This window comes from Equus quagga, chromosome 5 (assembly GCF_021613505.1).
Source record: "Equus quagga isolate Etosha38 chromosome 5, UCLA_HA_Equagga_1.0, whole genome shotgun sequence".
Classification (NCBI taxonomy): Eukaryota; Metazoa; Chordata; class Mammalia; order Perissodactyla; family Equidae; genus Equus; species Equus quagga.
In genome coordinates, this window is record NC_060271.1 from 12,792,047 (window position 1) to 12,818,970 (window position 26,924).

The 26,924-nt window shown below is 36.2% G+C and overlaps 1 protein-coding gene across 4 annotated transcripts in view; it reads left to right on the top strand.

Annotated features, from left to right (window-relative positions):
• IPP (intracisternal A particle-promoted polypeptide) overlaps positions 1-25,752 on the top strand; it is a 39,891-nt gene extending 14,139 nt beyond the window's left edge. For 3 of the 4 annotated variants that reach the window (XM_046661934.1, XM_046661933.1, XM_046661935.1), the window contains exons 5-9: positions 780-947; positions 10,655-10,792; positions 11,554-11,676; positions 13,283-13,503; positions 23,731-25,752. In XM_046661934.1, the coding sequence (XP_046517890.1) occupies positions 780-947; positions 10,655-10,792; positions 11,554-11,676; positions 13,283-13,503; positions 23,731-23,955 (875 nt within the window). In that variant the 3' untranslated portion in view covers positions 23,956-25,752. The remainder of the gene's footprint in view (positions 1-779; positions 948-10,654; positions 10,793-11,553; positions 11,677-13,282; positions 13,504-23,730) is intronic. The other variant, XM_046661936.1, reaches the window with a different exon arrangement.
• Positions 25,753-26,924: the final 1,172 nt, after the last annotated feature.

The window sequence follows — 26,924 nt, forward strand, 5'->3', positions numbered from 1 at the left end:
TTCTAGATTTGTGGTTGTTTTTTTCCTGTGAGGAACATTGCCCCTGAGCTAACATCTATTGCCAATCTTCCTCTATTTTTTTGGCTTCAGGAAGATTGTCCCTGAGCTAACATCTGTGCCAGTCTTCCTCTATTTTGCATGTGGGATACTGCCACAGCATGGCTTGATGAGTGGTGTGTAGGCCCACACCCAGGATCCAAACCCACAAACCTCACGCTGCCAAAGCACAGTGTGTGAACCCAACTACTACACCACTGGGCTGGCCATAGATTTATGTGTTTTTTTTGTTTGTTTTTATTAAAGATTTTATTTTTCCTTTTTCTTCCCAAAGCCCCTCAGTACATAGTTGTGTATTTTTAGTTGTGGGTCCCTCCAGGTGTGGCATGCCGGATGACACCTCAGCATGGCTTGACGAGCGGTGCCATGTCCTTGCCCAGGATTCAGACCCGCGAAACCCTGGGCTGCGGAAGCAGAGTGCACGAACTTCACCACTCGGCCACGGGGCCGGCCCCTAGATTTATGTTTTATTTAACATTCTTTTATAACCAAGACCAGGTGGTAGAGTACTATGGTTAGCCTTATTGTGTTTAAGCCATAATCTTTCAGGACTTGGCACATTTAAGAATAATATATGTATATATGGCAGGCCCTAAAGCACTTATATCCTGCTATGAAATGGTTATACTGAATGTCTAGGGTTAGATTTTTCCTCATTACTACTATTTCCATATTTAGCAGCAAGGGATTTGCTGTGTACCTCCTTTCCTTCCTTTGTTCAGGTGGATATACTCGGTTGCAGGGGGGTCGTTGGAGTGATAGCAGAGCCCTCAGCTGTGTAGAACGTTTTGACACCTTCAGCCAGTACTGGACCACTGTGTCTTCACTTCATCAGGCTCGGTGTGGACTTGGAGTAGCAGTTCTTGGAGGGATGGTCTACGCTATTGGAGGTAATAATGAAAATGTCTTATTTCCCTTATTAGTCTCTAGTTATAAGTTGGCTGCATTCTTATATGCCTTATATATATATATTGCTAGGTACTGTGGGGTATACATAAATATAGTTGTGGCCAGTAAATATTTATTGAATAGATGAATGAAAGAAAGAAAAAGGAAACACAGATATTAAATATTTCAGATTGGAGAGATACTGTGATTTATCACAAGATAGAATACTTAGGTTTGGTTTTAATGAAAAGTCGTTTATAAAATGTGGCACCAAAATTTAGGTCATTTTTTTTTTTGGAGAGGAAGATTGGCCCTGAGCTAACATCTGTTGCCAGTCTTCTTCTTTTTGCTTGAGGAAGATTGTCGCTGAGCTAACATGTGTGCCAATCTACCTCTATTTTGTATGTGGGACACCACCACAGCATGGCTTGATGAGGTCCATGCCTGGGATCCGAACCGGTGAACCCTGGGCTGCTGCAGCAGTGTGTGAACTTAACCACTATGCCACCGGGCTGGCCCTAGGTCCACATTTATAATAAAAAGTTTAAAAATTCTGAAAGCTGCATTATGAATCATTTTTAATTAGACAAGTTATCTGGACAGTGGGCTATATAAGAACCAAGTTAGCTAGATATTGGGATATAGTTCTTGATTGATATCACTGTGTTTTCTGAAACTACCATTATGTATTGTAAAATGATAAATGAATAAAATTAAATAGAAGGAGATTTGAGGGTTGGAAGAAAATAATTATCAGAGAAGATCTAAAGAGTAATAAATGTAACACTTTTCATATAGATATTTACTTCTGAATAACTTGTCTTTATAGCAGCAAGCCTATGTAGATCTTCTCTAACCCTTACAGCTGATCTTTTTGCTTTATTTCTATGGGTCAGTCTAAAACAGTAAAAATTTTATATCAAAAATTTTATTATTTTCTGACTATGATACTGTCAGTTTAAAATGAGAGAGATATAGGGAATAGTTGATTTTTATTTGTCATTTGGAGGGAATGTAATTGTTGTTCAAAAACTGTTCGTTAAATCAATAAATGTCATGGTGCATCAGAAAATCCCACCAAAGAAATTAGTTTTAAGCAATAACCTTCTGTCAGTATAAAGACCATAATTTTATATAATCTTTGACTAGAACCCTAATAGTTGTTTTTATGTATGAACGTGCGAACTTAAACTCTGCGCCACCAGGCCGGCCCCAAGATATTTCTTAATATATCATTTAAAGATAATTTTTGTTATCAAAGTAATTCAGGTTTGTGCTAGAAAATTTTGCTAAAACTTCAGCATATGAAAAAGAAAATAAAAATCACTCATACTGTAATTATACCATCCAGAGAAAGTCAGTTACTAGTTTGGCTTATTTCCTCCTAGACACATACATATACGTACATACTTAATATTCTAAATACTATTTTTTAAAATTAAGATATAATTCACATACCATAAAATTCACCATTTAGAGTATACAGTTCAGCTGTTTGTCGTATATTTACAAAGTTGTGCAACCATCACCACTATCTAGTTCCAGAACAGTTTCATCACTGCATCAAGAAACACTGTCCACATTAGCAGTCACTCCCCATCCCCCCTCCCAACCCCTAGGAACCACTAATCTCCTTTCTGTCTCTATGGATTTGTCTATTCTGGACATTTCATGTAAATGGAATTGTACGATATATGGTGTTTTTGTGTCTGGCTTCTTTCACTTAGCATAATGTTTTCAAGGTTCATCCATGTCATAGCATGTGTCAGTATTTCATTTCTTTTTATGGCTGAATAACATTCCATTGTATGGCTAATACCACATTTTTTTTACATTCATCAAATGGTAATGGACGTTTGGATTGTTTCCACTTTGTGGCTGATATGAATAAAGCTCCTGTGAACATTCATGGACAAGTTTTTATGTGAACATGTGTTTTCATTTCTCTTGGATATATACCTAGGAGTGGAATTGTCATATAGTAGCACTATGTTTAACTTTTGGAGATATGTATTGTTTTAAACTTTTTTGCTGTTTACTTTTTATTAAAATACTTATTTTTAACTATTCAAGTACTAAGTGGCTACATTGTCATTGTTAAAAAATCCATTGCGATAATAGTTGAAGTCTCTCTCAACTAAAGACTCTAACTTCCTCCTCAGTAATCCCCTTTGAAAGCTCCAGGAGAAATCATTGTTACCAATATTGTTTGTGTTCTTCTAGATCTTTTTCTATTCTTGCATTCATATCTATATGGAAAAATATATATATATATACATTTATCTTATATAGATTTTAAAATATATAATTGGTATCTAACTATAGGTTTCCAAAATGTGCCTTTTTCACTTTATAATATTTGTAGGAGGAAAGCTTTACTAATCAGCTCATAGAGATAGACCTCATTTAAAAAATTTTTCCTTGGGGCCAGCCCCATGGCCTAATGGTTAAGTTCAATGTGCTTCACTTTGGCAGCCCAGGTTCACGGGTTCAGATCCTGGGTGTGGACCTACACCACTCGTCAGCCATGCCATGGTAGCGACCCAAAAATGAAATAGAGGAAGGTTGGCAGAGATGTTAGCTCAGGGCTAATCTTCCTCAAGCAAAAGAAGAGGAAAATTGGTAACAGATATTAGTTCAGGGTGACTCTTGCTCTGGAAAAAAAAATTTTTTTCCTTAAAATATTTTATATTTTGGGTATGCTGTAATATATTTAACTTTTCTTTTATTGATGGACATTTGTTTCAAATTTTTTGCTACTACAAGTAGTGCTCCAATGAATATCATTAGATTTATGCCTCCTTATGCATGTGTTTGAGCATTTCAGTAAGTACGTGTTGAGAAGTGAAATTGCTGAGTCAGTGCTTAAGCACAATTTTAGTTTTTTTAGTTTTTTTTTTTTAAAGATTTTATTTTTTCCTTTTTCTCCCCAAAGCCCCCTGGTACATAGTTGTGTATTCTTCGTTATGGGTTCTTCTAGTTGTGGCATGTGGGATGCTGCCTCAGCGTGGTCTGATGAGCAGTGCCATGTCCGCGCCCAGGATTCGAACTAACGAAACACTGCGCCGCCTGCAGCAGAGCGCGGGAACTTAACCACTCGACCACGGGGCCAGCTCCCACAATTTTAGTTTTGATAGATAATACCGAGTTGTGCTTCCACCAGCAACAGATGAGAGTACCTGTTTTTTTACTCCCTTGTCAGTGCTATATATTATCAAACTTTTAAATTTTTTGCCCATCTCTTAGGTAAAAAATAGTATCTTATTTTTATTTGCATTTTCTATAAGTAAGGTTGAGCATTTTTTTGTATGTTTATTGGCCAATTGTGTTTTGTCTTCTGTGAATTACCACTTAATATTGTTTGTCCACTTTTCTGTTTGGTTCTCATATCTACCAGTCTACCTGTATCTCTCCTCATATACTCTTGTTTTCTCCTGTTACTATGGATGAACTGTTTCTACCTCTCTTGTCTCCACTATGTCCCAGATCCTATCCCCTCTCTCAAATTCAGGGATCTTGTTCTTGTAATTATCCCTTCCCTACAGCATCATCAGGTTTTTCCTGTCTACGGAATGATTACCATTAAGAAGTTACTGTAATATCTCTCATCTTAAAAAATAAACACATTCTCCCTTGACCCCACATCCTCCTCCAGTTACTGCCTCATTTCTCTGCTGCTTTGATAGAAAACGAAAGAGTTGTCTTTATTTGCCTCCCATGCTATTGAACCAGCTCCAATCAGGCTGTCTGATTTTCATCCCCATTAGTCCACTGAGACTATTCTTATAAGGGTCACCAAAGTCCTCATCATTGCAAAACCAGGGCTCAATTCTCAGTCCTCATCTTATTGAACATCAGGATCGTTTGACACATTACTTTCTACTTCTTGAAGTGCCCCCTGTTTTATAATGTAGGTTTTATTATTTTTCAGGTACAGTGAGGCCAAAACATCAGGAGACAATGTTCCGAAGAGGAAGGGGTACACCTTGCTTCACCATGTTGTGGGTGGGTGGGTGGGCGAGTCACATGGGGAAGCACCAGCGTCAGGAGGTGGAGGGAATGGAAGGAAAATGTGGGCAAGAATTTTATTGTGGTTTCTACAGGAAGGAATGGGTGAGGCAGAGTTAGCAGATACAGGATTAGCTAGTTTGAATAATTTCAGCAGGCTCTGGGGCATAGGGGTGGTCCCTCGTTGTGTGGTACCTGGCCCTGGAGTGTTTAGGACAGGGGAGCAGTAATAAAGGATGGATTGATTAGTTACATTTGAAAGGCATGCCTGCAGGTGAGTCTTCCACTGTCTTTAAGGATTGGCTAGCCCTGAGAGGGGCGGTCCCTCCAAAGTCAGAAAGGCCCCAGATGTCAAAGCATCAGAAATACGGAAAATAAAGAGACGTGATTAATACACACTCTCCTCCTTTTTTCTTTTTTCTACGCTTCTGAGCTGATGAACTCCCTGTTTTTTTCCTCCCTCACTGGCAGTTGCTTCTCCGTGTTTTTTGCTGGGTCTTCTTTCTCTTTCAGACCTCCTTATGCCGAATGCCCCAAGACTCAGTTCTGAAGTGACTACTCCATCTACATTTACTGTCTGGGTGACCTTATCCAGTCTCATGCCTTTAAGTACTATCTATATACTCATGTCTCTCCAATCACAGACTCCAGACTTGCGTATATAACTGTCTTTTTATCCTCATTTAAATGTCTTAATATGTATTTCAAACTCAACATGTCTAAACCAAACTCTCTGATTTCCTCATCTCCTAGATCTGTTTCTCTCCCAGGGTTTGCCATCCAGTAAGTGGTAACAACCATTCGCCCAGTGGCTCAGGACAAAATTTTGGTCATCCTTGGTACCTCTCTTTCTTTCACACCCTACATCCAATCGTCAATGTGCGTGTGTGTGTGTGTGTATATATATATATATGCCCGACTGCTATAATAGTGTAGTCTCCCTGCTTCTTTTTTTTTTTTTTTCTGGTGAGGAAGATGGACCCTGAGCTAACGTCTGTTGCCAATCTTCCTCTTTTTGCCTGAGGAGGATTGTCCCCGAGCTAATATTCATGCCAATCTTCCTCCACTTTTTATGTAGGACACTGCTACAGCATGGCTTGATGAGCAGTGTGTAGGTTTGCACCTGGGATCCCAGCCGGCAAATCCCAGGCTGCTGAAGCAGAGCACGTGAACTTAACTACTACACCACCAGGCGAGCCCCTCCCTGCTTCTATTTTTATTTCCCTTAAGTCTTTTCTGTACACTGTGGCCTCAGATCTTCCTAAAATTCAGGTCTGATCATGTTACTGCCCTGTTCTCAACCCTATATCGGCTTCCTGTTCACCCTGCAGGTAAAGTGCAGTCTTCATCATAGCTGCAAGGCCTTTACGTGGTCTTGCTCCCCATCTGCCTCTCAAATCTCACTTCCTGTCGTTCTCCCCCTCATTATGTCTTAGCTACGTATCCTTCATGCCTTTCTCTTAGAAAAGTTACTTGAGTTCTGGTATAATTGCTTCAGTTTCCTCAGTCATAAGAGGAGTATGTGAAACCTGTTTGAAAACTCAGTGGTGGCTACAACTGCAACAGAGAATAAATTTGCTCTTGTTGTTGAACCTCACGTTTGAGAAATCTTCAGTAGCCTACTTTTATGGGTTTTTCAGTTTTTTCCTACCAATTGGAAAAGATAAACATTATTATTTAAAAACTAGATCTCTGATAATGATCTTGCTGTTGTGCTTTCTCAAGCATACATAAGTCCTTCAGCAGTAAGTTTTGTTTATGTCTCTATCCTGACTGAACTCAGAGGATCAGAATATGGTTATCTTCCCAGGACTCCCAGCGCATTTGGTAGTGGGACAATTTAGGTCTTCACTATTAAGCCTTGTAGTGTTTGCTGATTGATTCTTATCTGCCCAGGTGTTTGTGATCCTTTAAACCACAAGAACCATTTTTTTAGCTTTTTCTGGCATTTATTAGGTGTTCAATAAATATAATTGTTGATTATATGAATTCATAAGGTTTACATTTTAAATTTTAGGATGTGAAATATACATTAATGTATATAAAAGTGCATTTTATATATCTAGTTTGATAAATAATTGAAGAAAATTAGGATAATCATTTCCTTTTGTTTCTTTATACTTTTCACCACCTATGTAGGCTCTCCTAAGCAATACACCTAAGTTTGCCTATTTTTGAACTCTGAATTATATAAATATTCTTGCTCTGTCTTGTCCAACATTATGTTTCTGAGATTTATTCATGTTGTTTCTTGCTGTACAGATTCCTGTTGTACACCATGGACTATATCAAAATTTATTTATTCATTCTGTTATCATGAGACATTTGGATTGTTTTAATAAAGTTACCGACTTGATTTGGCTGTTCTAAATAATTGTTTCCAGCTTTTGACTATTGACAACATTGCTGCTATCAGAATTCTTATATGTATCGACAAGTTCCCTGTGCCAGAGTTTCTCTAGGGTGTATACCCAGGAGTGAAATGCTGGGTCATAAAGTATTCAGATTTTCAATTTTACTAGATAATGCCAAACTATTTTCAAAAGTGGCTGCATTATTTTACACTTCACCTATTTACACCAACTCTTGGTATTGTCAGACTTGAAAATTTTTCCCTATTAGTGGAAATATAGTGATATCTCATTATGGTTTTAATTTACATTTCCCTCATAAGTAATGACATTGAACATTTTTTCATTGTTATTTGGCCATTTGGATTTCTTCTTTTAGGAAGTGATTTTTTAGGTCTTTGGCTCATCTAAAAAATGTCTGTATTATTGATTTGTTGGTGTGTCAGGGATCCTCAAGACCACCCCCAGGTTCAACTATTTGCTAGAAGGACTCACAAGTCTTAGCATATAGTTGTACTCACAGCTAAGATTTATTATAGTAAAAGGATAAAGAAAAAAATCAGTAAAGGGAAAAGGCACAAGAGGAAACAATTGAAGCTTCCAAGAGTCCTCTCCCAATGGAGTCACACAGGACATGCTTAATTCCTTCAGCAATGAGTTGTGACAACATGTAGGAAGTGTAGTCTATCAGAGAAACTTATTAGAGACACAGTGTCCAAGGTTTTTATTGGGGCTTAGTCATATAGGATCCCTCTTCCTAGCACATACCAAAATTCCAGACTCTCAGAAGGAAAGCTTTTGTTCAATATAAACCACATTGTTTGTACAAACAGTGTAGGCACAGTGAGCCACTCTTATCATTTAGGGAAAATTTTATTTTATTTTATATTTATTTATTTACTTATTTATTTATTTATTTATTTATTTTTGAGGAAGATTAGCCTTGAGCTAACATCTGCTGCCAGTCCTCCTCTTTTCGCTGAAGAAGACTGGCCCTGAGCTAACATCCATGCCCATCTTCCTCTACTTTATATGTGGGATGCCTGCCACAGCATGGCTTGACAAGCGGTGTGTAGGTCCACACCCGTGAGCCCCAGGCCACCGAAGTGGAATGTGTGAACTTAACCGCTGTGCCACTGGGCCAGCCCCTAGGGAAAATTTTATATCATTGTAGGGAACTGCTTACTATATCCATGTTCCCAGACTCCAGCTAAGGGTCAACCTTGAAAGCAGGCCTTTCTAAGGATAAGTAGTCTCGGGTCTGCTGTGTTAACTGTTTTCTGCACAGTAGGAGTTTTGTATACATTCAGGATTCTAGGCCCTTGTAAAGTTTTATGTGCTGCAGGTATCTTTTTCTACTCTACTACTTCATCTTTCACTTTATGGTATCTTTTGATAAACAGATATTTTTAATTTTCATGTAGCCAACTCTATGATTTTTTTCCCTTTATGGTTAGTGTTTCTTGTATCTTTTTAAAGAAATCTTTCCCTACTCCAGAGTCATGAGGATATATACCTTTATTGTTTTCTAAAATTTTATAGTTTTTTTTTTTTAAAGATTTTATTTTTTTCCTTTTTCTCCCCAAAGCCCCCTGGTACATAGTTGTATATTCTTCGTTGTGGGTCCTTCTAGTTGTGGCATGTGGGACGCTACCTCAGCGTGGTTTGATGAGCAGTGCCATGTCTGTGCCCAGGATTCGAACCAACGAAACACTGGGCCGCCTGCAGCCGAGCGCGCGAACTTAACCGCTCAGCCACAGGGCCAGCCCCGAGTTTTGCCATTCACATTTATGTCTGTCTTCTACCTGGAATTGGGTTTTTATGGATAGTGTGAGTAGGGAACCAGTTTCATTTTCTCCCCAGATATGTAACCAATTATCCCAGCATAAAAGACTTGTTTTCCCAGTGCTCTGCAGTACAAACTGTCATATATTAAGTAATCATGTTTACGTGGATCTTTTTCTAGAATTTCTTTTCTGTTCTGTTGGTCTTTCTGACTATCCCTTTACTAATTACTATAGCTCTATTTTAAGTCTGATAAGCTTATCTGATAGGACAGTTTCTCTCTCATTATTCTTTTCTTGGAGTGCTTGGCTGTTCTACTCCTTTTGTACTTCCACATAAATTTTAGAATCAGTTCATCAAATCTGTTATTAGAAATAATACTATATATGATTACACTTACATGAGGTACTTAGAGTAGTCAAAATCATAAAGACAAAAAATATAATGGTGGTTGCCCAGGGAGCGGGGGCGGGGGGGGGGCGGGGAGTGGAGGGGAGAATGAGGCGCTATTGTTTAAGTCTAGAGTTTCAGTTTTACAAGGTGAAAAGAGTTGTGGAGATGGATGGTTGTGATGGCTGCAAAACATCACTGAACTGTACACTTAAAAATGGTTAAGATGGTAAATATTATGTATATTTTAACAAAATAGAAAGGAAAGTTTTTTTAAAATTGGGAATACATTAAATCTATAAATCAGTTTGGGGATCATTGTCATCTTTGTATTGACTCTTCTAATTCATGAACATGGTACATCTCTTTGTTTATTTAGATATACTTTAATTTAAAATTTTATCTAAAGTTTAGAAGTTTTATCCATAGAAGTCTTGTACAATCTTTGATTAGATTTACTCCTAGGTATAGTATATTTTAAAATTCTATTTTAAGGGGCTGGCTCCGTGGCCGAGTGGTTAAGTTTGCACGCTCTGCTGCGGCGGACCAGGGTTCGGATCCTGGGCGCGGACTTGGCACCGCTCGTCAGGCCACGTTGAGGCAGCGTCCCACATCCCACAACTAGAAGGACCTGCAACTAAGATATACCACTATGTACCGCGGGGCGGGGCGGGGGGAGTGATTTGGGAAATAAAGCAGAAAAAAAAAAGATTGGCAACAGTTCTTAGTACAGGTTATGATCCGTTTTACTCCTAGGTATAGTATATTTTAAAATTCTATTTTAAGTGGTATCTTTTAAAAAATTTTTATTTTCTGTTTGTTGCTAGATAAGGATTACATTAAAACTCCAATTATACCAGGGTCAGCTGACCAAACTAATACATGAAAAATACATGAAAAAATATAGAAGTATTAAAATGTAAATTGTATCCTTAAAAATTACGTGGATTGTTTGGGTGGTAGAATTAGAAATAGATAATATTAAAATTATGTCTTTGCTTCATTAGGTGGATTTTAATAAATAACAGTGGTATGGCACGGACTCAAAATAATGCTTTGCTAGAACATAATAGTTGAATTTCTGACAACATGAAATGCTGCTGAATATTGTATTATGGTTCTAAGCTATTAGTATTACTAGACTTTCTCATATGTGTCTCTTTTATTTAACTCAGGTGAAAAGGATTCAATGATTTTTGACTGTACTGAATGCTATGATCCAGTTACTAAACAGTGGACAACTGTAGCTTCCATGAATCAACCCCGATGTGGCCTGGGAGTGTGTGTGTGTTATGGGGCTATCTATGCTTTGGGTAATTATGGTGTTCAATTTAAGGATATCTAATATTATTTAAATTCTTAATCAGATTCTGATTACTTTAAAAATTTTCCTTCTGTCCCTTAAGAAACTTGTATGTTTTCAGCTTTATAAATTTTTTTTTTCTATGTGAAATAAGGAATTATAGCTCTAACAATTGGCTTAGAGATGTTTTCCTGAGGTATTGCCAAATGAGCAAATAAAAATGCAGAACAATGTACATAATATGTACATTTTATAATTTTATAAAATGATTGAAAACACCATAAATATTATTATATATTGTGTGTCTGTATGAGATTATCAGCTTTATGAATTCATTTTCTCAAATTGTATTACTTGGGGAATATTGTCAAGAATGGAGTTCTTAGAAGGAGATGGAGATAAAACATAGATGAGATGTCCATTGAAGCACTTTAGCTGACTAGTTAAATCTCATGATTAGGATAACCATTCTGAATATGCGGAAGTTGTTTCAAAAGGTAGTTTTGCAAAATACTGTATTTCCTATGCAATATGTTGTCGTTTTTGTTGTTTCGTTTTTTTAAATCTCTAGTGAAAACTAGGAAGAAAGTTAAAAGACCCAAGTTCTACTCACAGATTGTAATTTTTCATGTAATCTTGGACAAATAACTTCTCTGGTCCACCATATCATAATCATTCATAATATGAAGACCTCAGATTAGATATTTTCTAAGGTGTTTTTCATAAATAAGATTCCTCTATCCCAGAAATAACATTTCTGTTTGGTTACAGGTGGATGGGTTGGAGCTGAGATAGGGAATACCATTGAAAGGTTTGATCCTGATGAAAATAAGTGGGAACTAGTTGGCAACATGGCTATGTCACGCTACTACTTTGGCTGCTGTGAAATGCAAGGTGTAATTGCTTTATAAAATATTTTTCCTGAAAATACATTTTTTAAAAAACTGAGCTTGAGGCTTTATTTTCACAAAAGTATTTTTTATGTCTGTTAGTATTGAATAATTGACACTAACAGTATGGAAGTTCTGCCTTTAACCTCTTATATCTTTTAATTTCTTATATCTTTATTTCTGTATTGCCAAAATAATCAATTTTTTCCCAAATAAACAAAGCTAGGATTAAATTACAGATAGGCAAAAATACCTGACTAGCAAAATAAGCATTTGAACTGTCATCCGTTTTCTGTCCCATGCAGGCCTTAGTATTTCTAAATAGGGAGAGAATTTCAAAAACAATCGTCATAGTCTCTTCTTATAGACTTCTTCAGTGTTTTTTAACACCATACATTGTGATTTAGTCTGCATAGAATATAATGCTATGACAGATTTGAAAAATGTTGTACTGCATATTAAAATGGTGTGTACAGACATTATTTTAATTGTCTACTATACCCTAAGAGGGAGGTAGTAAGTACTGTCAAATAGAACCTGATTCTCTGTGCAGAGTTGGAGAGCAGATTTAGATGCACCTGTAAAGCAGAAAGCAGTCTGCCCATTGCTATTTGACAACTCAGCCTGCTGTTCCCAGCTCAACTTCTTTCTGTTTTGTGAGTACCTTTTCAGATTTCCACTAGCATTTAAATGCTCAAACTACATGGTGCAGACTGTATTCTGTTGTTTAATATTATAGTGTTCTCTAGTTGTTTTATATTTATTATTTTTATCTTCTCATCTAAAATCATAGAGCTAGAGAGGCATGTTAGAAATTATCTATTTCAACCTCATTATTTATAGAAGAGGAAGCTAAAGATCAGGTTGTGAGTTGTCTTTTCTCATAGCTGGTTTTTGGCAAAGCTGGGGCTAGAATCTAAGTTTACTAACATTTAGCTCATGTTCTTTAAAATGCCATTCTTTATAACTTATAACTCCTTACTTTAGAACATGGGAAACAACATTAGGCACTCAAAAATAATTGTATATTGTCAGAAACAGTGTTTTCAAATCAAATTTAATAAGGAAATGCCTGTGAACTACATTCTATTGTACTCTAGTAATTGATCCTGATACCTTAATCTAGCCATATAACTATTCTAATTTAAATTCAGTTTTCTACTTTATTTTATGTCCATCTGAGCAACAGGTAGGCTGTCATCAAATATGGCCATGTCATTCCTGGTTTAAGAGCATGAAATTTTTTAGGGGGAAAAATCCTTTTCCCTTTCCTTTTTTACCTATATTTGGCAGTGATGGATCTGGAACTTGAGATCATCATGCAGACAGTAAGATGGGAAATCCTTGCCTAACAAATTATTTTGTTATAGCATCATTAAGTTCTTTGAAAATTCAATGGCACTTTAAATTCATACCACTAATTCTTTGTGACATGCTTAAATATGAGCCGTGATAAACTAGACAGAAGTTGATTTTCTCTCTTAAAGAATATTGTAAGCCCTACATTAAATATAACATTGACATAGCAAACTGAAATCACAACTATTACTTTTTATAATTATTTATATCCTATTTTCTATAGCATCTGAGCAAAAATATTCCATTTCCAGGTTTAATTTACGTAATTGGGGGCATCAACAATGAAGGAATAGAGCTTCGTTCTTTTGAAGTTTATGATCCACTTTCTAAGCGTTGGTCTCCACTTCCTCCAATGGGAACCAGGAGAGCATATCTTGGAGTGGCTGCACTCAATGACTGCATCTATTCTGTTGGCGGGTGGAATGAGACACAAGATGCTCTTCATACTGTAGAAAAATATTCCTTTGAAGAGGTAGGTTGGATGATTTCAAATATTTAGTATCCTGTTATTCTTTTAATGTCTGTAAGATCTGTAGTGATGTGCATTCTTTCATTCATGATATTGATCATTTGTAGGTTTTTATCTCTTTTTTCTTTTCAAAGAACCAACTTTTGGTGTCATTGATTTTTTTCTTTGATTATCCATCTTCTATTTCATTAATTTCTGTTCCTCTTTTTTTCTTCTATTTGTTTTGGGTTTAATTTGCTCTTCTTTTTTTAGATTCTTACAGTGGAAGCTTAGATGATTCATTTTAGACCTTTCTTTTTCTATGATGTAAACCTTTAAAGTTATAAGTTGTTTTCAAGCACTGCTTTAACCACATCACACACACTTTGATATGTTGTGTTTTAATTAGCATTTATTTCAAAATATCTTATTGTTTTCCTGTTAATTGCCTCTTTGACCAATGGGTTGTTAGAAGTATGTTATTTAATTTCCAAATATTTGGAGATTTTCCAGATATCTTTGTGTTATTGATTTATAATTTAATTCCATTGTGATGAAAGAGCATATTTTGTATGATTTATGTCTTGGCAAATGTTTCATGTGCACCTGAAAAGAATTTGTATTCGGCTGTTGTTGAGTGTAGTGTTCTATAATGTCAATTAGGTCAAGTTGGTTAGTATTGTTCAAGCTTCCCCTAGTCTTTCCAACTTGTCCTATTCTTGTGTGAATTATTAAGAAAGAAGTGTTGAAATCTGCATCTGTAATTATGAATTTGTCTGTTTCTCCTTTCATTTCTGTCAGGGGTCTTGCTTCACATGTTTTAAATCTCTGTTATTAAGTGTGTATATATTGAGATGATTATGTCTTCTTGATGAATTAATTTTTTTTATAGTCATGAAAAGTTTTCTTTGTCTCTGGTAATATTCTTTATTCTGAAGTCTACTTTGTCTGATATTAATATAACCATTAATGTAGTCAAGCTATCTTTTGATTAGTATTTACATCATATATCTTTTTCTTTCCTTCTACTTTAAATCTATCTACATCTTTAAAAACTGTACCTCTTGTAAGATAACATATAGTTGTGGTCTGTTTTTTAACCCAATTTGACAATCTCTGACTTTCAAATGAAGTCTTCAGAGTTTTTACTATTTATATGTAATGTAATTAAAGACATGGTTGGTTTTTATTCTCCTGTTTTGCTGTTTTTCTATTTGTACAATCCATTCTTTGATACTTTTTTTCCCTCTTTTCTGCCTTTATGTTGATTGTTTTAGTATTCTATTTTACCTCTTTTATTGTTCAATTAACTATATCTCTTCACCTTTTTTTAGTGGTCATTTACATTATATAATATATGTATTTACATTATATAGTTTTTAATGTTTTTAATGTATCGTCTCCTTTCAAATAATATCATACCACTTCACTTTTCATGTAAGAAACTTAGAAAAACATATTTTCATTTCCTCCTCCCATCCTTTGTGCTATTGTACATTTTATTTCTATATAAGTTGTAAACGCTACAATACAATGTTGTTATATTTGCTTAGTCAGTTATATTTAAAATAAATTTTTAATGAGAAAACATTTCATAATTATGCATATATTTACCATTTCTAGTTCTATTCATTCTGTTGTGTAGAACTAAGTTTCTATCTCATAGCATTTTCTCTTAGCCTAAGGAACTTCCTTAATATTTCTTTTAGTGCTAGTCTGCTGGCAATGATTCTCTTAGCTTTCATTTTCTGAAACTTTTTTTCCACCTTCATTTTTGAAAGGTATTTTGCTGAGTATAGAATTTTAGGTTGTGGTTTTTTCCCCCATCACCTTAAAGGAGATGTTTAATTATCTTCTTGCTTTGTTTCTGATGGGAAGTTCAGTAGTCATTCTTGTAGTCATGTATATAATGTGTCGTTTTTTTCTTTGGCAGCTTTTAAGATTTTTTCTTTATTGTGGTTTTCCAGTAATTTGATTATGGTGTGTCTTGTTGGAGTTTTGTGTTTGACCTGCTTGGAATTGATTGAACTTGAATCTGTGGGATTATAGCTTCCATCAAATTGGAATATTTTCAGCCATATTTCTTCAAATATTCTCCTCCTCTCTTTCTAGGACTCCAATAATATGCATGTAAGACCACTTGATATTGTTCCACAGGTCACTGAGACTCTGTTAATTTTTTTCCCATCTTTTTTCTCTCTCTGTGCTTCAGTTTGTTTTTGTTTTTCAGCTTTATTGAGGTATAATTGACAAAAATTGTATATATTTAGTGCTGCCACTATGGAAAACAGTGTGGAGATTCCTCACAAAATTAAAAACTACCATATGATCCAGCTATTCCACTTCTGTATATCTATCTGAAGAATACAAATACACTAATTCAAAAAGATGTAGGCATCCCTGTGTTCACTGCATCATTGTTTACAGTAGCCAAGATACGAAAACAACCTAAGTATCCATTGATGGATGAAAGGATAAAGATGTGGTTCTATATACACAATGGAATACTACTCAGCCATAAAAAATGAATGAAATCTTGCCATTGGCGACAACATGGATGGACCTTGAGGGTATTAGGCTAAGTAAAATCAGTCAGATAGAGAAAAACAAACACTATGATTTCACTCATGTGGAATCCAAAAAGAAATAAAACAAATGAACAAACAAAACAAAACAGAAACAAACTCATAGATATAGAGAACAGATTTGTGGTTACTAGAGGGGAAGGGGGTTGGGGGTGGACAAAATGGGTGAAGGGGGGTCAAGTGTATAGTGACAGACGATAACTAGACTTTTGGTGGTGATCACTTTGTAGTGTATACAGATGTCAAATTATAATGATGTACACCTAAAACTTATATAATGTTATATACTAATTTTACCTCAATTTAAAAAAATTGTGTATATTTAATGTGTACAATGTGATGTTTTGATACATTATAAAATGATTACCACAATCAAGCTAATTAACATATCCATCACCTCACATAGTTCCCTTTTCCTTTTTTTGTCTGTGATGAGAGCACTTAAGATCTGCTTTCTTAGCAAATTTCAAGTATACAATACAGTATTATTAACTATAGTCACCATGTTGTATATTAGATCTCCAAAATGGATTCATCCTGTGTAACTGAAACTTTATTCTCCATGCTTGTTTGGATAGTTTCTCTTGCTATGTCTTCAAGTTCATTCATCTTCTACAGTGTCTAAACTTCTAATTTGCAGTGTCTAATCCCATTTAGGGAATTTTTCATTTCAGATATTATGTTTTTTACTTCTAGAAGATCTTTTTGGTTTTTTTATGTCTTCCATTTCTCTCTTCATTGTGTTCATGTTTTCCTTTAGATTATTGAACATATTTGTAATATCTTTTAAAGTCCTTATCTGCTAATTCCATCATTTTTGGATCTGTCTGTTGAAATTTTTCCTTCCTGGTTTAGGTCACATTTTTCCTGCTTTCCATATTTCTAGTAGCTTTTGATTAGATGCTGGACATTGTGAATGTTATGTTGCTGAGTATTTGGATTTTGTTTTCTTCCTTTAAGAAGAGTTTAGTTTTGGTAAGTAGTTAAAGTATTTGTAAATAGATTGATTCTTTTGAGACTTGTTTGTAAGCTTTGTAGGGAACATCTAGAGTAGCTTTTCCTTTAGGTCTAGTTTAGCCTTACCACTAAAGCATGACCTTTCTTGAGTCTCAACTGAATATCCTAGCTGTTCAACAAGGTCTCTTCACTTTTGCTGGTCAGAACTAGTATATCAGGGGCCGGCCACATGGCTGAGTGGTTAAGTTCATGAGCTCCACTTCGGCAGCCCAGGGTTTCACCGGTTTGGATCCTGGGCATGGACCTAACACCACTCATCAAGCCATGCTGTGGCAGTGTCCCACATAGCAGAGACAGAAGGACCTACAACTAGAATATACAACTATGTGCTGGGGGACTTTGGAGAGAAGAAGGGAAAAAAAAAAAAGAACTAGACTATCATCCAGCCCTTTGTGAGCTCTGAAAATTGTCCAGCTTATAACTCTAAAGGAAAACTTCTTCTCTACTTAAAATATTTTTGACAACAAACATGTGGGTTTGTTGTTCTCTAATTCTCCATGGACACCAACTAAGTTTCCTACAAGTCAGTTCAATTCTGACACTAACTACTCCACAGGTTAAAGGTTCAGTCCCACAAGACTGCCCCCAACTTTAGACACCAGTCTCAAGTAGTGGGTCCTCAGGTTAACCACTGACTTGGTTACATTGTCTGACTTGGCTCCAAATCAGGGATTCCCATGATCCCTTCCTCAGGTTCAATAATTTGCTATAACGACTCACAGAGCTCAGGGAAACACTTTACTTACTATTACTGGTTTATTATAAAGGATATTATAAAGGACACAAATAAGTAGCCGGACACAAATAAGTACCTAAGATAAAGAGGTACATAGGGTGAGGTCCAGAAGGGTCTCAAGTGTAGGAGCTCCTGTCGCTGAGGAGTTTGGGGTACAACACTCTTCTGGCACATGCATGTGTTCACCAACCTGGAAGCTGTCCAAACCCCATAGTTTAGGGATTTTTATGGTGGCTTCATCATGTAGGCATGATCAATTAATTCAACCTCCAGCCCCACTCCCCTCCTGGAATGATAGGGGGTGGAGCTGAAAGTTCTAAGCTTCTAATCCTGGTTTAGTCTTTCTAGTAACCTGACACCTATTCAGCAGCCCACTAAGAGTTGCCTCATTAGAACAAAAGACACTCCTATCACCCAGGAAATTCCAAGGAATTTAGGAACTCTGTGTCAGGAACTGGAGTCAGAGACCAAATATATATTTTTATTGTGTCACATCCTCCCATTAGTTGTTCTTTGCCTCTTCTCATGGAGTCTCACTTTATGTGTACCCAGATTAGTGGTATTCCACCAAAGACACAAGGGGACCTCTATCCTCTGGCACTCTTCCTTGCAAATCTCAGCTGCTTCAACCTCTCTAAACTCTGATCTCTGTCTCCTAAATCAGCTGACTGTCATGCCTTGCTTGGGATCCCCTTCCCTGTACTGTTGTGCAGAAAGCCCCTCCAGGCAGAAAGCCTGGACAACCATGGAGCTCACCTTGTTTGGTTCTTTTTCTCAGGGATCACAGTTTCACATTGCCTGTTGTCCACTGTCTGAGAACTTTGTTTAATATGTTTTGTCCAGTGTCTAAGTTTTTATGGTAGGAGGGTAAGTTTGGTAACAGTTACTCTATCATGGCTGAAAGTGGAAATCCCTCCTGTATCCTTTAGACATGTTTCCATTATTCATTGAACATTTCTTTACTTTCTAGCATAATAAAATCTTTCAGGCTCATCTTGTACAGAGATCTCTGCTCCAGCCCTGGAATCAGCCATTTCTCCAAGAAGCTCCAGCTCCTCTTACTGAAGGACAGTATTTAAAAACGAAGATCTAGACACTCAGAGTACTTTATTGCTACTGGGGTATTGCTGCTTCTAGGCATTCTGAGTAAACAGAGCTAGGAAATATGTATGAATATGTGTGTATATTTTCACACACATATTCATTTATAAGTATTTCTATATCTGTGCATGTATGTTATAAAACCGTCAGTTCATAATGATAGTTCCAATTCCAGTACAACATATCAGATTCTTTCAGGCCTTTCCCCTTTCCATGTTTGTAAATACCTTCTCTGTCAATTAAAATTTGATTCCCGTTGTTCTCAATATATTTACTTACTTGTTCATTCAATTTACTAATTTGTTAAATGAAACAAATCTCCCTACCACACCAGTTGTCTTCTTCATCTGCCACCTCTGCGTATTACCCATCCTGTTATTGCCCATATGAGCTCCCTAATGTTTTTTTCATGCCCTCAGTTACTGGGTTGACTAAATTATGCTAGAAATAGTTTTATTGAGATATAATTGACACACCAAACATTTGAGTTGTTTTAACTTTTTGGCTATTATGAGCAATGCTGCTGTGAACATTCATGTACACATTTTTGTGTCAACATATGTTTTCATTTCTCTTCAGTATATACCTAGGAGTGGAATTGCTGGATCATATGGTAACTCTATGTTTAACCTTTTTGGGGACTGCCAGATAGTTTTCTAAAGTGGCTACACCATTTTACATAACCACTGGCAGTCTATGAGGGTTCCAATTTCTCCACATCCAATGCTTGTTATTATGTTATTATTTATTTATTTATTTATTTTGCCAAGGAAGATTAGACCTGAGCTAACATTTGGTGCCAATCTTCATTTTTTTGCTTGAGGAAGGTTAGCCCTGAGCTAACATCTGTGCCAGTCTTCCTCCATTTTATATATGGGTCACCAGCACAGCATGGCTGACAAGTGGTGTAAGTCCACACCCGGGATCCTAACCCGTGAACCTAGGCTGCCAAAGCAGAGCATACCAAACTTAACCACTATGCCACAGGCTGGCCCCTTATTTCTCTCTCTCTTTTTTTTTTAAAGATTTCTTTAAAGATTTTGTTTTTCCTTTTTCTCCCCAAAGCCCCCTGGTACATAGTTGTATATTTTTAGTTGTGGGTCCTTCTAGTTATGGCATGTGGGATGCCGCCTCAGCATGGCTTGATGTGCAGTGCCATGTCCGTGCCCAGCATCCGAACTGGTGAAACCCTGGGCTGCCGAAGTGGAGTGCACCAACTCAACCGCTCGGCCATGGGGCCAGCCCCTCTTTTTGATTATAGCTGTCTTCATAGGTGTGAATTGGTATCTCATTGTGGTTTTGATTCATATTTCCCTGATGGTTAATGATGTTAAGCATCTTTTCATGTGCTTGTTGTTTATTTTATATCTTGTTTGAGGAAAAATCTATTTGTTTTGTCCAGTTTAAAATGGATTGTCTTTTTTTTTTTAAAAAAAGATTTTATTTTTCCTTCTTCTCCCCAAAGAACCCCCGATACATAGTTGTATATTTTACTTGTGGGTCCTTCTAGTTGTGGCAGGTGGGATGCCGCCTCGCATGGCCTGATGAGTGGTGCTAGGTCCACGCCCTGGAGCTGAACCGGCAAAACCCTGGGCCGCTGAAGTGGAGCACGTGAACTTAACCACTCGGCCACGGGGCTGGGCCCTGGATTGTCTTTTTAGTATTGAATTTTCGTAAGAGTTCTCTATTCTAAATGCAAGTCCTTTGTAAGATATATGATTTACAAAAATTTTCTCCCATTCTGTGGTTTTCTTTACTTTCTTTATGGTATCCTTAGAAGCACAAAAGTTTTTAATTTTGATGTCAAGTTTATTTTTTCTTTTGTCACTTGTGCATTTGGTGTCAAAACTAAGAAACCATTGCTTAATCCAAGGTCATGAAGATTTATGCCTATGCTTTTTCCAAAGAATTTTATAGTTTTAGATTTATTTCTAGGTCTTTGATTACTTTTTAGTTAATTTTTGTATATGGTTTGGAGTAGGGATTCACCTTCATTCTTTGACAGGTAGGTAAACCAGTTGCCCCAGTACCATTTGTTGAAAAGACTATTCTTTCCCATTGGATTATCTTGGAGCCTCTGTTAGAAATCACTTGACCATAAATGTGAGGGCTTATTTCTGGACTCTAAATTCCATTCATTTACTACATATCTATCCTTATGCCGGGACCACACTGTCTTAGTTACTGTAGCTTTGTATTAAGTTTCTAAATCAGAAATTGTGGGTCCTCCAACTTTGTACTTCTTTTTAAAAGTTGGTTTGGCTATTCTGTGTCCTTTGAATTCTATATGAATTTTAGGATGAGTTTGTCAGTTTCTACAAAGAAGCCAGCTGAGTTTTGATAGGGATTACATTAAATCTGAGATCAATTTGGGGAGTATTACCATCTTAGCAATATTATGTCTTTTTATCTTGAACATGGAATGTCTTTCCATCTATTTTGGTCTTCTTCAGTTTGTGTCAACAATGTTTTATAGTTTTCAGTTCCTTGCAGTTTGTTGGTTAAATTTATTGCCAAGTATTGTATTCCTTTTGATGCTATTGTAAGTTGAATTTTTAAATTTCATGTTCATATTTTTCATTGCTACTATATAGAAGTTCAATTGATTTTTGTCTATTGATCTTATATCCTGAACCCTTGCAGCACTCATACTCTAATAGATTTTTGGGGATTCCTTAGGATTTTCTGTATACAAGATAATGTCATCTATAAATAAAGATCATTTTACTTTTTCTCTTCTAATCTAGATGCCTTTTATTTCATTTTCTTTCCTAATTGCCCTGGTTGGGACCTCCAGTACAGTGTTGAATAGAAGTGGCAAGAGTGGAATCCTTGTCTTGTTTTAAAGTGTGATTTTGATTTTCATTTCTGACAACTTTCAAACTTTGGTGGTATTTCAAATTCCTTTCACCTTCTATATGATCTTATTTGGGAATATACAAAGTGAACTCTCTGAGGGCATTTTCTGTTGCTTACTTTTCTATAAGACTGGAAATGAATAGGTTTTCATTCCAAAGTAAGTGCTTATTAGTAATGAGTTACCTTGGTTTTTCATGCATAATTCTGAAATATTATTGTTATTTACCATCTACTAAAGTCCTACATTATAGACCAAACCCTAAAGATAGTGTAAAACTTGTTTCTGGTTTTACAGAGTTTATTTTGAGATGACTCAGGATAAAAAGCAAACTGTAGTTCTAATACAGTGATAGAAATGAAAAATAAACATTATGGGATGAGCCCCATGGTTTCCTTAATATGTCAAGAGCCATTTTGTGAGGAGGAGCAAAGGTTAATTCTCCCTAATGATAAACATAACGCCAACATCCTAATTTATGTTAACCAGCTATGGATATTTTTGTGAATATATCTGTCTTTTAAAATGAGTATTTTTTCAGCTATTCCAACTTTGTGATGGATTCTGCAAATTTCAGATAATCAAATAGCCTTCAAATGTAATATTGTGCTTCAATTTTCAAAGGATTGTCCCTGGTTTTAGTGTTTCAGAATTTCATTTACGTTCAGATCAGCAAACATAAATTGGCTGTTTATAATATGCTGGTGCTATACTGGGTACTAGGATATGAAGCTCATTAAGTCCTTGTCCTCAAAAAGTTCACTTTCTAGCATGGATAAATAATCAGTGTTTACCTTTTATGATTTCTTAGGCTTTGTTCATCATTTCCAGATTCTTTTTTAATCTGGCTACTTGCTCTTTTCTCTCTTGATTATTTCTCAGAAGCTTTATTAGCTTTTCTGTTTTCTGGGTGTAGACATTTTCCCTGGAGTAGGACATTATGAGTCATTTAGGCGATAGCAGCTTATTGAAGTTTCTTCAGGGAACAGTGTATATAGGAGTTAGCAAACTTTTTGTTATAGGGCCAGATGGTAAATATTTTAGGCCTTTTGGGCCACATACAATCTCTTTTTTTGGCATAGTGTTTTTTTGTTTTTTAAAATAACCTTTTAGTATGGAAAGATCATTCTTAGTTTGTAGGCTTACAAAAATAGGCTATAGTCTCCAACCCCAATCTATACTACCTTTCTGAAAATATATTTTGCAGACCACTAACTCCACTAGATGGTCCTTGTAAAAAGCATTCCATGGTCAAATAAATTTGGCAAGTGTTGTTTCTCTTGGAGATTTATAAGGCTCATTAGCATATTAAAGAATTTTAAAAGCACTCTGTATATAAGTTTTTTTCCTTGGAGCTTTGTGGGTTTGTGTTGTGTATGTGGGTGTTGTGTATATGTGTGTGTGGTGTATGCTCGCGCACGCATGGTTGTATTACCTACTTACACACCATAGAACTAGTTTCTCAGCATGCCTGCCTATATAAAATTTCTAGATTATCTCCTGATCATAATTTATAATTAATCACAGACATGTTTTTCAGTTATTTTCTTCTAAATTCACTGCTTTGTCTATACGTACTCAAAAGTTCATTTACAAATATTCTATATTGGGGCTGGCCCAGTGGCGTGGTGGTTAAGTTTGCATGCTATGCTTTGGTGGCCCAGGGTTCATGGGCTCAGATCCCAGGCGCCGACCTACACACTGCTCATCAAGCCACATTGTGGAGGCATCCCACGTACAAAAAGAGGAAGATTGGCACAGATGTTGGCTCAGGGCCAATCTTCCTCACCCCCACCTCCCTCTCGCCCCCCACCAAAAAAAAAAGTTCTACATACTTTATGGCAAATTGAATTGTAAGTTTGGAATTTAAATGTGCAAAAAGAACCAGAGTATTTGATTTCTCAGCAGTTTTCTCTATTATCATTTTATGACACTTTTTTTTTTCTCTTACCCAGGAAAAGTGGGTTGAAGTTGCCTCAATGAAAGTGCCCAGAGCAGGCATGTGTGTTGTGGCAGTCAATGGGCTTCTGTATGTTTCTGGAGGTCGATCTTCCAGCCATGATTTCTTGGCCCCAGGTACCTTGGACTCAGTTGAAGTTTATAACCCTCATTCAGATACATGGACAGAAATCGGTAACATGATCACCAGTCGTTGTGAAGGAGGTGTTGCTGTGTTATGAAATGGAAAGCATAAGAGAGCACAAGAAACATTTTGAAAATACAGAATCTGACCTTTTGCAAATCACATATGTATTTGGTGACAGGACCCTCTGATTCTATTGAATTTTCCATGTTTTGGTAGATAAATAACTAAAGAATGATTCTTCTAAGAATTTAAGTAAGAAAGGATATGGTATATATCCTAAATCAATGAAGAGCTCACAAAAATTTGCCAGCTCTACCAACAGAAATGCTGTTTATGCTCTACTCCAGTTAGGGGTAGAGTCCTATTTGTAAAAATGATTTGCTAGAAGCTTCTTGGCAAATAGCCCCTCTAAATGCTTCTCCAGTGCAATTCAAGCTGTAACATGACCCTTATGTGATAAAAGACTATTAGTGAGACACTTTAAAGATATCTGTACATTCATGATTCAATCCAGAGCACAATTTTCTGTGGCCATAGTTTAACCTACAGAGAAAAGCCAATGAAACAACTTCCTACTTTTGATGGCCAGGAGTGTTCACTAGCCCCAAACTTTTTATTGGCAGCATATATACTGGGAGGACATGTGGGAAATATCCAGCAATTTATTTAGATAGATAAGTTTTCACCTGGTGATAACAGCATTAAAAAAGCTTTTGCTCACTTACGTTTTCTGTCTTCATGCTGAGAATGCAAGTGAGCAATTTATAGGAGGTTTTTAGAGATAGTCCTTTATTGCAATAGGATGATGTAATGGGTGATAGAGCCCAGCAGGTGGTATGTGCCTAGTAAATTTCTTCCCTATTTTCTAAAGTCACCAAAAATATGTTTGGCTTTGGGAAGAGAGAATTGTATTAGATTATCAAGCTTTGAGAAGCCTACTTGTACTTGGGCAAGCCGAAGTATGAGCTTTCTACAAAGCTACTGCCTGGTTTGGAGAAGGTGGAATTGTAGGTACCTGTGAAACTTTTTATAGACACTGACTCATAAGTCTAAGTTGAAAGACCTCTGATCCAAAACTTCTCTTTTCCCCCTGAGAAGCATTCTAAAGAATTGTTCTCTGTCTGCTTCTGAGAGGAAGTTTCTCCATGTACATGATCATCACTTCTGTTATTTCTACTACTCAGTTGGAGCCATGTCTATTAAAGGTCTTTCATACATTTAGGTTTCCCTGCTGATTCCAGGATTTGATTTGTATATCCCTGATTTCCTCTTTTCTTTACTAAAGTCCTTCAACATACTGTTACAGGCATCAGCAGCTTATTTAGATAGAAAACCTTTGGTAAGCATTAGACTCAGGTTGCACTCATATCCAAAATATTTGGATTGGCCCACAAGGATACTTTCTTTCATAACTTAACCATATGCATGTTTTAAGAAAAGCTTAGGTACTACAGACAGAAAACTCTGTGTCCCTTTCTTTGGGGCATCCTGAGTCTGAAGGGTCACAGATGCCTGGTTGGTATCTGTAAAATGTCAAGGAATGAAGTATCAAGATGATTTGTAGATTATTTAAGCTCTAACTCATGTGCCTTTAATATTTCTAGTTACAGAGAATCTGCATTCTGGTTCAAAAGAGCTTTATAAAATGCTCCTATAATTGAAGCCATTATATAATTGGCACCATTATTACGTGGTCCCAACCTAAAATGGCACTGTGAAGGGAGGCATTTTGTATGCTGTGGCAGAAATGTAATGTCAAGACAATCAGTGTTTGCGCTTAATAGATGCAGACAATCCCTGAAAATAGGTAATTGTAAACATGCTTATTATTTCCTAAGTAATGACAGATTGTTTTAAAAAGAATGTACTAATAAAGTATCTCGATTTTTGATTTTCCTTGTATTACTTTAGTTTATTAGTAGTGTTGCTGAATTACCAAACTGTACTAGGATTGCCCATGTTTTTTAGTGTTTTAACGTTATGGACTTGCACATTTAGTATTATATTTAATTTCTGTTTTCTGAGCAACTGTTAACATGCTCTTCCTCCAAAATATTCGACAATTCAATATGTTTCTAAATATCCTGTCCATTTTACTTAAAATCAAATGTACTTAAAGAATCATACGCTGCAAATTCACGTGCAAAATGCATTCACCTATATTTGCTTAGTGAAATTGGGCAATTAGCCTAAAAATATGACTTGCCCCTATTCTGAAAGATAATGAATTTAGTTGAGATCAGAGAAAAGTTTTAAGTTTGTATAGTCTTCATGCAGTTTAGGAGAAGAAAAGTGAGTTTCCTTGCCGGAACACTTAATGAGTAGAATCTGTGAAAGATCATCTGAAGAGTATGAGCTTTCTCTCCTTCACTATCAGGCGTCATAAACTATTCTCTACATTAATAAACGATCGTGTGGCGGTTGCAGCCATGGGCTTTAACTGGTAAGGTTCTCAATGATCAGAACAAGGTCTAGCTCGATAGTGTATTTGTTTGCTAGGGCTGCTGTAACAAATTACCACAGAAATTTAAACAACAGAATTTATTGTCTCAGTTTTGGAGGCTGGAAGTCTGAAATCAAGGTGTTGGTAGAGTTGGTTCCTTGTGAGGGCTAAGATGGAGGGCTCTGTTCCAGGCTTCTCTCCTTGGCATGTAGATGGCAATCTTCACATTCACATCCCGTTCTCCCTGTTTGTGTTTGTCTCTAAATTTTCCCTTGTTATAAAAACACTGGTAATATTACATTACAGCCTACTGTTATGACCTCATTTTAACCTTATTACTTCTATAAAGACCCTATCTCCAAATATGGACACATTCTGAGGTATTGAGGATTAGGACTTCAACATGTAATTCAACCCATAACAAGTGTGTAAGAAAATAAACATGTTACCACTCTAGATCCTGATCTCTTCACAGCAAGAATCATTAGAGTAGAAATCACATGTATATAATTTACTTATGAAATTTAACTAATATTTGAATACGTATATTATGCAAAAATAACACATACCAGGTGATACCATTTCCTGATTTATATTCTTACACCATTTAAAATGTTTTT